The following is an 11,250-nucleotide window of genomic DNA, read 5'->3' as shown; positions in this document are numbered from 1 at the left end:
TCACAGACAATAAACAAAAGTCCAATAAATAATGTTGAAGAATATGAAGAGAATGGGAAATAAGACTCGGGATCGTTTGTCTATCCATGTAGCGATTTCCTGGGGGGTCATTGTGGTCCAGGTATGGTGTTTGGGTGGTTCGTCGGAGCCGTCGCTGTCGGTACCCTGGCCCTGTTGCTGTCTGTTGGGACCGCCGCCACCAGCTCCCGGCATGAGATCGTCGTAACTTTGTGTTGTAATCGTCGGCAAATTTAATGCAGACGGGAAACTCTGAAACATTTTGAGGCAACTATTATGCTTAGAGTAGATTTGGTTGTCGAATTAATGAGGATCATGCCTAATCACTAAAAACCAATAAAAATTTGTAATTAAGGAATAAAAATAATTAGTTTGACAATACTAAAATTTTCGGATGTCCATCGAATAGTTTTGAAAGATACTTGTATATTATTAATTAAGTAGTAGTGATTGAATGACACGAGATCACAATGTTATTAGAATAGGTTCTCAATATTAAGCATACCTATTATAAGAAATATTGACTATTCCACATAAAATATTAGCCACATACTTACCACGTAAAATTATCCTCATAATTGGAATGCATGCACAATAAGAAAAGATATAATTCATTACATGAAAATAATATTTCGGATCAATAGTTTGATTAATTTTTACTACCTCCTCGTCACGTTTTTGGTACTGAAATTTTATAATGTCTTAGGGGTAAAAAGGACTGTTGATAATAGTTTATTTAAAAAACGTACGTGCACTGTTAGATAGTTGTTGTAGCCTGGTCCTGCGGGGTCGGTGCTTGTATCTTGGTTGAGTGAAGAACAGGAGCGTGACTTGGAGAGCTGCGGTGACGTTTCTTGTAATTCTTTCTGTAGTTCCTTCCGAGCGAGCCGAGGCGTCAGCGTGCTCTTCAAAATATATTTGCTGTTGACCTTCTTGAGATTAACAACTTTCCTGGAAATTGTTAAGATTAATTTAAGCGGTTATTAGGATGCAGTATGCGCGAATGTCCTTTGAACGCCTTTGGAATATTAAAATAATGTATATTATGCGTTAGTTTATCGAGTGCTATGTTAAAACCTAGTCTTTTTGTTCCAGTAAGTTCTTTTATACTAAAACACACTTTACTTTTAAGGCTGTGTTTTATTGGCGAAGTTGTTTGAATACCCAAGCACTATCAGTAAAAACAAAATAAAGTAATATAAGTAGGTCTATGTAGATAGTTATATTATATTATTACTATAATAATATTAGGTACCTAATAATACAATCAGGTGGTCAGTAGGTTGAATGTTTTAATTGAATTCATGTTGTAGCTAATTAAATAAGGATTTTTTAACTCGTTGCTAATCTACTTATTAATGAATAAGTAAAAAATCACAAACCACAAAACAATGAAAATTTGTCACTTGTCACAAACAAACAGTTACTGTGAATGGGGTTTAGGAACCTATCGTTGTAATTCATACATACCAGGTATAGATATAAATTATACCACAAAACCACAATTAAATCTGAGGGAAAATAATATTATGAAATAACTTTTAAAGAAAATACGTACTTCCTTCGCCAAATGGTATTGACGAAAGCGAATTCTACGAGTGCGGAGAAGATGAACCCAATGCAACCGAGGAACCATATTTCACTGGCTTTGATATACGACACCTTAGGCAGCGTTTTGGCCTGGCTGGACGCCAGGGTGATGAAGGACAACATGGTACTGGTACCTGCAATGCGAAAAGTAATAAATAATGTTTCATTTGTCTTTTGAACAATTGTTTCACTAGGCTACAAAATATTGTTATTTTTTATTTAATTTTGTTATGTTAATATAAATATTTAATATCTGTTAAGTATGTTTTCGGATACCTCGAAAGATTGTGGTTTTTTTCGCAGAACACTTGATGTAATTCCATCGGAAAACAATGAATTACATTTGCTCCTGGCATTGAATCTTTCATACTTATATTGCCTATATATTTATCACAATATTACCTTTCGATACACAAATATATGACAATATATAGAAATTTAAGGTAATTTTGAATCATTTCAGATAGCAAATTTTGAAGCTCTATAGTGTTATAACATAGCTTTATTTAAATGACCAACTGATGGATATATTTCATTTAATTTTTTGTAAATAGGCTTCTCAATAAACTTAATATACGCTTTGTAAGTATTTATAATTTGATAGCATATGCAAATTAGTATGGTTCATAAGATTATTATGGCCTCAGTCCACACCGATGTTTACGGGTTCGATTCTCGAATATATACATTTATAGTAATGAGTGTTATTATTAGTATTGGTTGTTTTGTATTCTATGTATATAATTATTCACAAACAAGGAATGTGTGTAATATGTACTAAACAACTAATATAAGTAGGGACATTTATATTAGTTGTTTAGTACATACCTACCAATAGTAAAAGTTCTGCCTTAGTTTTGTCTAGATGACACAGCGCGATTTATCCAAGATTATTATTATTTTAGAAAGAGTTAAATATGTATCTATAACTTAGTGCTAAGAAAGTATAGTACTACTAGAGCATACCTAAAGTAATTCTAGGAGCTGAGGCATCAGCTTGTAGCCAAAATGTTACCCATGACATGGCAACTATCATCATAGATGGAATAAAATAATCCATCAGATAGTAACCTACTTCTCTTCCCAATTTAAACGTAAACTTTAGGGCACTGTAATTTCCCGCTGCAATTAAATTCACATTTTAACCACCACACTTACACAATATAAAAAAATATTGATGATATTAATGTCTATATGGAAATGCTTTCTAAGCTTATTAATGGTTTTTAAAGTTAAATTGTATTTAATTTAAAACATATATTACGGTGTTTAAAAATGCACTGCGAAGAACTTTATAGAATTATTAGGGGGAAATAAAAAAAAACAATGTAAGTATGTGTACATTACACTACAATAAATTATGTAATTAATTGCAAATATGTAATCTAATAATTTTATTTTATTCAATTTAAATTTAATTATTTAGACTTATTTAGACATCTCATGGTCCCTAATAAAATATTGCAAATATTATGGAAGTTACATTTAAATTAGGTGCTACACAAAAAAATGGGCTTTTTACAGGTGCAGTAGGAAATAACACAGTGCAGTGCACAGTGGAGTAGAATGGAAGCGTAAGAATGTTCTCCTTACGCTGACCAGATTTCCGTCACCTAGGAATTTGCTGTATATGCAATGCAATAATGGTGAACCAGATCTACATTGATAAGGAAATAAAAATATAAGCATTTTTTATTTCTCTATTTTTTCAAAATCCTGAATATCGCACCTTATTTACAATACATTTTTAGGCACCACATACTTATGTTCCTAAATTAAATTTTTATATGAAATATGAAAAAAGTTATTACTTCTACTACCTCCTATGAGGCGCATACTAGAAATATCTCCACGCACGACAGACTCATTGGTCCAAAAGTCTATTAGTGAATATTCTGTGAGATGTAACTCTGGCGATAAATGAACAGGCGGAATTCCTTTCTCCCACATTAGTCGTAAGATCGATGCGTTGTATTTCCCTGTGTACAAAACGGACAACATAAGTATTCGCCAGGAAAATAAAATATTATAGGTATCTACTATATGTATAAGAGATTTAACCACTCAGTACTTACAACTTTCAAGATTCATTGAACAGGTTTGCTCGTCAAATGGAAATTTTTGTAAATTCATCCAACAATAAAGTACAGCCTGCATACGACGGCTGAAAACCACTTCTCCTGAGGGCGATATAGAGATAAGAACATCTTTACTGTCGGTACCCATTAAACTTGATGACTGTTCATTCGACATGTACAGATGAGGAACCCATATCCGACGTCTTAGGTCGTCTTCGCCAATAATTGTCACACGATTCGGTGAATAAAGTTGGTACGCTAGGCGTCGGTCAGTCCATCTCAATTGTAGAAGGAAATGCAGTTTAAAATTCTGAAATATTATAATGTTTATATAAGCAGGAACACTTCTAGTTTCGTCACATTTTTAACAATACTGAAGGTACATTATGTTCGTACCTGCTTTACTTACTTGCACAAGATTACCTAAGATTAGAACTAATTTTCGAAAGCATGTCTTTTTGCAAGGTAGGTAAAAAACTAACTTTGTCCGTTTAATTTCCTCTTAGGGTCCAAATTGCTCGAGCCAACTATGTAATGTGATTTATATAGATTTCAATTGGACATTGCGGATAAAGTCGCTGGCAGAAGTAAATCTTATGAGCTCGTGCTTCTCCGAAAATATTACATTAATACAATATAATTAGAAACGTCTGATAATAAGTGCTCTTATAATAAAAAAATATCAGAAAGGATATGTTTGACTTTTGTGTAATTCAAAATATCTCACCAGATCGTGTGCTTCAGCTGGTTGTATGAAGTAAACGTATGCACTAGCATGCACGTATACTGTCTCACCAGTAGGGTATGTGGGGAGTAGGAGACGGTCATATCTGCATTCATCTGCCAGTCGAGACAAGAACTCCGATTGGGTGTAGTTATCGCCATCTGTTATCGACGGACATTCTAACCCTGGTGTAGACCTGTAGAATTGAAAGTAAGTAGGTATTATATTTCAGAATAGCGTTTATAGAAATTACTAGAATATAGTAATAATTGTTTATGTCAATAAGTAGATATTACAGGAAAGAAAGCATGTCTCGTCACAAGGGACCTAAATTCTGCCTACGCCCGTATATGCAGCGATATAATAGAATAGCATAGGTAAAGCGTCAGACCGTAGTAAATCATGCAAAATACGATGAAATGTTTTAAAAAAAGGTTCGTGGTTGAAGACTCATTTTACTTGTCAATACAGTTCAGTGCGTAAATTGTTTCCTACCAAAACTTCTAGTACTTTTGACATAAGTTACCCAATTCACTACGATTGTGAGTAAATGGGGTTAAAGGTACATAATGCATGCCATGCATATATACAGATATTATTAACTTAATTTTACTACTTCTTTGGTGCCGACAATATATGTATATTTTCTAGAAATGTTTAACAATTTCGAAATGAAATGGACTGATGTAGGTAAATTTAATGTAATGCTCAATGATGATGTATTTTGGTGGTATACTTTTCAGTTCGTTTACATACAAAATCGCACACTAGAGCCAAATAGCTATATTGTGTTTTTAGACAATAGATAATAGCATTCTGTGTTTCATTGTAGTACACTTCAAGTGCTAAACTAATAGCATAAGCTCTGTATATTTAACAACAATATAATTATGAGGAATATTTGCGAAAACAGGAAAGCATTAGGTTAATGCATGGCTACATGCGTATAGACAGCAAGGTCAGTATACAGTAGCTGCTAAAGGCAAGACAGCTAATATTTGTGATACCGATAACATTGTGCACCAATTTGTTGAGATATCAAGTAGATTTGTTCTTAGATTAACCTAATAATACCTGCGCTACCTACAGTATATCAAGCGGGTTAGTATCATAACTATCATATTAAACATGGCAACATTCTTTAAATAAACAAGGCTAAACCTATGCCTAGAAAAAAAGCTTATCAACAGTGGTGTATCTAGTCATACAAAACGAGCAAATATTATATATTTGTATGTATGTACACATTTATTAATAGAAAAATTGGAAGTGGTATAACGATTTGAATGTGAATTTCTAGGCATGAAATTTTAAGGATATCTTTGTAGAAAACGTGAATAATTAGAGAAATGAGAAGAAGAACAAGACAGATTCACACAAAAGTGATTCTTCAAAAAATAAGATGTACAAGGCGGTTTCACATTGCACACTACTCATTAATAATTATAATTTTCTATGTCGTGTATGTATGTGTATCCTTCCGACTAAGTTGTAAGGTATAAGCCAAGTAGGTGTCGATATATACGATAGTATCTATATTTTATTATTAAACATATGTTATAATTACATAGAGTTTCTAAAAAAGACTACCAGACAAATGTAGTTAATATTTGCCCGACTGTGAACACTGATGGGTTAGTCAGAGGGATTGTTAATTATCGATGTGGAATCACTATGTAAAAACTGCTGATTCACATATTACATATACCTACTTTTATATATGTATTATACCTAGGAAAATATACTGTATTGCATTCAAATTTCAAAATTACAATCTTTGAGCCTTTTACAAACACGGTATAGTTTTCTTAACCTAATTATTGTCATGTCTATTTATCTTTCTCAGGTAAGTTTGTTATCTATGGTTATGCCTAAATATATTTCATAAGATCATCTTTGAGAGTACAGTGTGTACAAGTTATTGTGATAAGAGTACATACGTATAGATTGATAAATAAGTTGGATCTCTTATTGGATTATAAACAGACCGGTTTACAAAATAATCAAAACAGCTTAGGTAATATTATATTTTTCATTACTATAATAATAAAAAAGAACATATTACGTACAACTAACTTAGTTAAATTTATACACTAATCTGTCTTAATTTGTTTGAGCGTGTAAATAACTATGATAACGTGCGGCATGTTTTCACTATGACGAAAATTCGCCATGAGTTATGGCTACAACCACATTATCTTTTCTTTGGACCTTAATCTTTGCTAATATGTAGTTTTATTGATTACTTATAATAAATTACTGTCTCTGGCTATGATAGGAGTTCTAACGTAGGTAACAATAAGTGTCTACTTGAACCTTGATAAATAATTAATATAGATAATTATTGCTAATATATTGTCCAAAGGAGAATCGTCTGAAGCAGAGGTAAAGGAGGAACAAAGGCACATATGACAATATATAAAAATTAGATTGCAGTTTTTTATGTATGAGATGTTTTATTTTTTTCACAACTGTTTACTGTCTAAAATAGTCTCTCTCTTTTCTCTCTCTCAAGTCTATACCATATACCATAATACATAAACGCAATATATACCTACTACCGGGTTCATATCGGAAGTTCTTAAATATTATTATTATATTATTTAAGAACTCCCGATGTCAACCCGGTACCAGGACGTTTTTTACACCGTTGAAGCGTCTTGATATTTCGTTGTACCAATTTCGATATGCAGACATTATTTCGTTGGCATAATAACATGAATTATTAACATATTATCCGCCTTGGTTATGATCCATACACCTCATATGATTGACTTGACTGGCATGCCAATTATTAGAAAATCTAAACCGATATAAAACCTATATATAACCTACTTAAGTCAAATTTACAGATAGTTTCACTTCTATCTTTCACTCCGGTCACAAGCTTTAGGTATATAAAAAAACATATTTTAAATACAAAACAATCATTATGAAACAGTGTAACGTATGACGTCGTTGTGATTTAATATCACGGGGTAAATCACATCTGCAGAGGATTGGAGTGGTTATACAGTCTATATATATCATCAAAACAAATGTTATCAAAAATAGCACGTGATTAATAAAACGCTAAATTCTGGAAAGAATATTAGAATGACATTTGACAACTGATTTGTTTTAAGATCGTAATTACTAATAGTATCTAAGCAAATATGTCCTCATTAATTCTTTTAATATAAGTAGTGTTTTAATTAGGAATACATTGATATCATTTAAATAAATAATGTGTATTATATGTGTGCTCTACACGTCATTGTATCTATTACTGAGTTTGTGAAGAATATATCCGGAAGGTATTGAATAATTTGAAAAACTATTTGCTACTAATTAAATAAATACTTTATTTTATAAGGATTATTAATAAAATGGTTCACCCGCCTGCATTACCAGGGCACTTATGTGAGGTCAGGTCAGTTAGTCCATCGTGACGTGTTCACAAGTAATTATTGACGCTGGTTTTCAGGGGAACTACAAGGAGGATGTCCTGACATATTACATTTCTAGTAATGGGGTTTCTAACATTTAGTGACAATTCTTGGTAACAAGAGGAGAGATAATACTGATATTATTATTGTTGAAAAACAATATGCTGTAAAAGATATAAAAAAACGAAATTTCGTCAGATAGGTAAATATTGTCTTCCAACAATAATGACAACGGCTGCTATCTAAAATAGTCTCTCTCTTTTCTCTCTCTATCAAATTTATACCATAATACATAAAAATAATAATATATATTAGATTAAAAATCACCTACTATTACGTGAAACTTCTGAGTTGACTACATCAATAATAGTTAAATTAATTATAGCATATTCTCTTATCAATTATTTATAGACACTTAAAATATGCAATTATATGGGTTGTATTTAAATATTTGCATAAGACGTGTGTTTACCTACGTATATATGCGAATATAGTTGCGAAGCATTAAGTAGGTAGATGAAAATGAATATTAGTAATAACATAGTCATATTGTTTATTTTCATATTTGTGCGCTAATTACACATAATATGACGTTGATATAACGTCAATCACTAGGCCACGACAGAGACTGAAGTCATGTAGAATTAATTACGAAAACTTACTACCGAACAATATGTATACTGTACGAGATGTGCATTTATCATATTGTTATATGAGAGACTACTTGCTTTTTATGCGATAAAGTAGCCTAGGAATAGGACTAACATGACATGCCTCCATAATCTGTAATTTTACTGCCACATAGGTCATCTTACACTTTGACTGAAACACCACAAAATTATAAATCAAGCGGCGGTTGAAATGTGTAGGTAAAAGGCAGAGGTAACTTCTTCTTAATTTTTAAAGACGATAAGGGAACTCATATTTTAGTAGAAAGGTTTTTAATTTGTAAATCTATTGTTTCATTTACAATTTTTCTTTTCCTTATACTTTAATACAAGGTAAATAAATATAATGACTCATGGAAGTTGCTGGGGCTTTTATAAGAAGTAACTAGGTATATATTTTTTTAAGTACATACTTCAAGTATACATATATGTACAGTTAATTTCCTTCTAAATAGTTTTCCTATAATAATAATTCTGGATAATTCACACATCGCCATTATGTAATTTGGTCGCAAGCTTTTTTTTATACCACGACGATGGCAAACAAGCATACAGCCCATCTAAAGGTAACTACCAACCCTAAAAAAGCTAAATAGAGCTTGTGTTATGGATACCATTGAAAACTGATATAAATATTTTTTTTTTTGTAAATACATTCATAATACACATAGGAAATGGTCTTGAAGCTTAATCTTACTTATATAGGTACATATTTAATATTTTTGAAAAACATATCGTATTATGTTTAAGTGGTTATTTTATAAAAAACTCTATTGATTTTGTTGTCAACCGACCTTACATCGTTGCATCACTGATCAATTGTTAGGCGTCTGTTTAAAATGTAAACATCGAAGACCTACTTCCAAATCGAATTTCCTTATAACCTTGCGACTGAGGTAAATGAGCCAAGAAAAGTTCTTGAATGGATTCGATTGAATTGTCTGAATAATCGTTAAATCATACAATATTTTGTATCAAATCATCTATTTTAGACTTAGGAAAAAATTATTTACACAAGTCGCGAAGCAGGTTCTTTTAATTATTTAATAAACGGTATTATTACTATTTTTAGGAAAAAATAAAGTAAATTGTCATATACGTTTTTATATTTAAGAGACAGTTTTTATTATTCATTTGGGTAGTCAAATATATTGTAACACTTACTAAGGTCGTACCGAAAACTAATAACGAAAAGAAATAATGTTGTACAGTGTTTTAAATAATATTTAATTAAATACCACAAGTAATTAGAGAGATGCAATTAAATACGTCTAATATAGAACTACGCAAATGGGTCTTTAAAATGCTGTTTCTCTATACGGGAATTGATATAACAAAAGTAACGATTTGATGTTATAATGTTATAACTAGGTCGATAAATTAAAAAATAGAGATACACAGTTTTCTTTTTAGTTTGCGTGTATTATTGTTGAAATAAATCAATTCTAAAATTAATTAACTTAAAAACTTGGCTAAATATGGAATCTTACTACGCACTTTTTGAAGAACCGCAGCAAAATTATTTAACAATCTGTATACGACTATGTACATATATCCTAACTATGATTATAAATTTGCTAACGTTTGCCGGCGGTATGATAATAAAACAAAGCTGTAGAAATCATGTGATACAGTTTCTTGAAATACTGTCCTTTAAACAAGCAATAAAGGAAGTAAATAAAAGTATCTCCGCAAACTTCAATGCGTAAATGCGTAATGTTTTAATAGATTGAAAAACTACCAAAAACAAGGTTGGTCTGTGGTACATGTAAGCATGTGAACGGATACCAAATTTTGAGTTTGATGATGCAAAAAATGTGATGTACAACCAGTATACGTTTTAATCGACGACGTTTGGCTACCTTGAACCTAAACAAGGGCACAATTCCGTGCTGTCATGTGACTATCGGCGTAGCCGATTTACGATGACGCTTTGCCATCGGCGACCAGTCGTGTTATGCGAGAGTCCGTCGCATAAGACGACTGGACTGTCGCATAATATGATAATGTTCACATCCAGCTTATTTTAACAGGGATAGTCAAAATTGAAATTTCCGTATTTAGAATATATCTATTTGAAAAGAAAAGATTTGAGAACAGAGGAAAATTGAATTATTAAAGAAACAGAAAGTTTAGCATTTTCAATGTACTTGAGAAAGAAGGAGTTGTTTAATACAGTATTTGTAGAGTAAGTATTAAGCGAGGTTTAATAGTAATTCCTTCATAATTGATGTTCCGTGGCGGTACATGCTAATTGCACAAAAATCTTTATTTTTAAACCAAAATCCTTTTATTTTCCATTATAAAAGTCGGATTGTTCGTCACATATTTAATCGTAGACTGCTTTACTACTTAGAATAGTTACATGGGTAAGTTAGTTACAAGTATAGTAGTTATACTAGTTCGTGTAATATCGTCCCATAACTTGAATTCGGTTTAAATAATAATAATGTGTACTTTTATTACAATTTACACTTAGTACATATACACGTACTTAGATATTCTAATAAATTGTTGACATCTGTCTTATGTACTTGGATTATCTAAATTGCTTACAATGAAAGGTCAACATATACCTAAGCCTATAATGGATTTATAAAATTATAATGCATGGGTTACCTAAGGTTAGACGTTATAATAGTCTCTAAAGGCTAATTATAATAATTATAGGTGCGTACTTTTTACCTACGCACTGTTATAAAAGGATGTAGGCATATGTATCGAAACTCACCTCAATACCTCAT

At 31.5% G+C, this 11,250-nt stretch overlaps 1 protein-coding gene across 1 annotated transcript; it reads right to left on the bottom strand.

The window, feature by feature from the left end:
- Positions 1 to 11,250, bottom strand: LOC131842621 (pH-sensitive chloride channel 2-like). The gene is made up of 8 exons (XM_059191199.1): positions 11,246 to 11,250; positions 4,414 to 4,606; positions 3,684 to 3,996; positions 3,420 to 3,587; positions 2,575 to 2,730; positions 1,577 to 1,742; positions 768 to 969; positions 1 to 270 (listed from the first exon to the last, which is right to left on the bottom strand). The coding sequence occupies exons 1-8, from the start codon at positions 11,248 to 11,250 to the stop codon at positions 1 to 3; spliced, it is 1,473 nt and encodes a 490-aa protein (XP_059047182.1).

The sequence above is a fragment of the Achroia grisella genome, unplaced genomic scaffold (assembly GCF_030625045.1).
Source record: "Achroia grisella isolate CSIRO2021 unplaced genomic scaffold, CSIRO_AGI_Agris_v1 utg241, whole genome shotgun sequence".
NCBI lineage: Eukaryota > Metazoa > Arthropoda > Insecta > Lepidoptera > Pyralidae > Achroia > Achroia grisella.
Note: the sequence above shows the minus strand (reverse complement) of the source record. Positions and strands in the feature narration are given on the sequence as shown.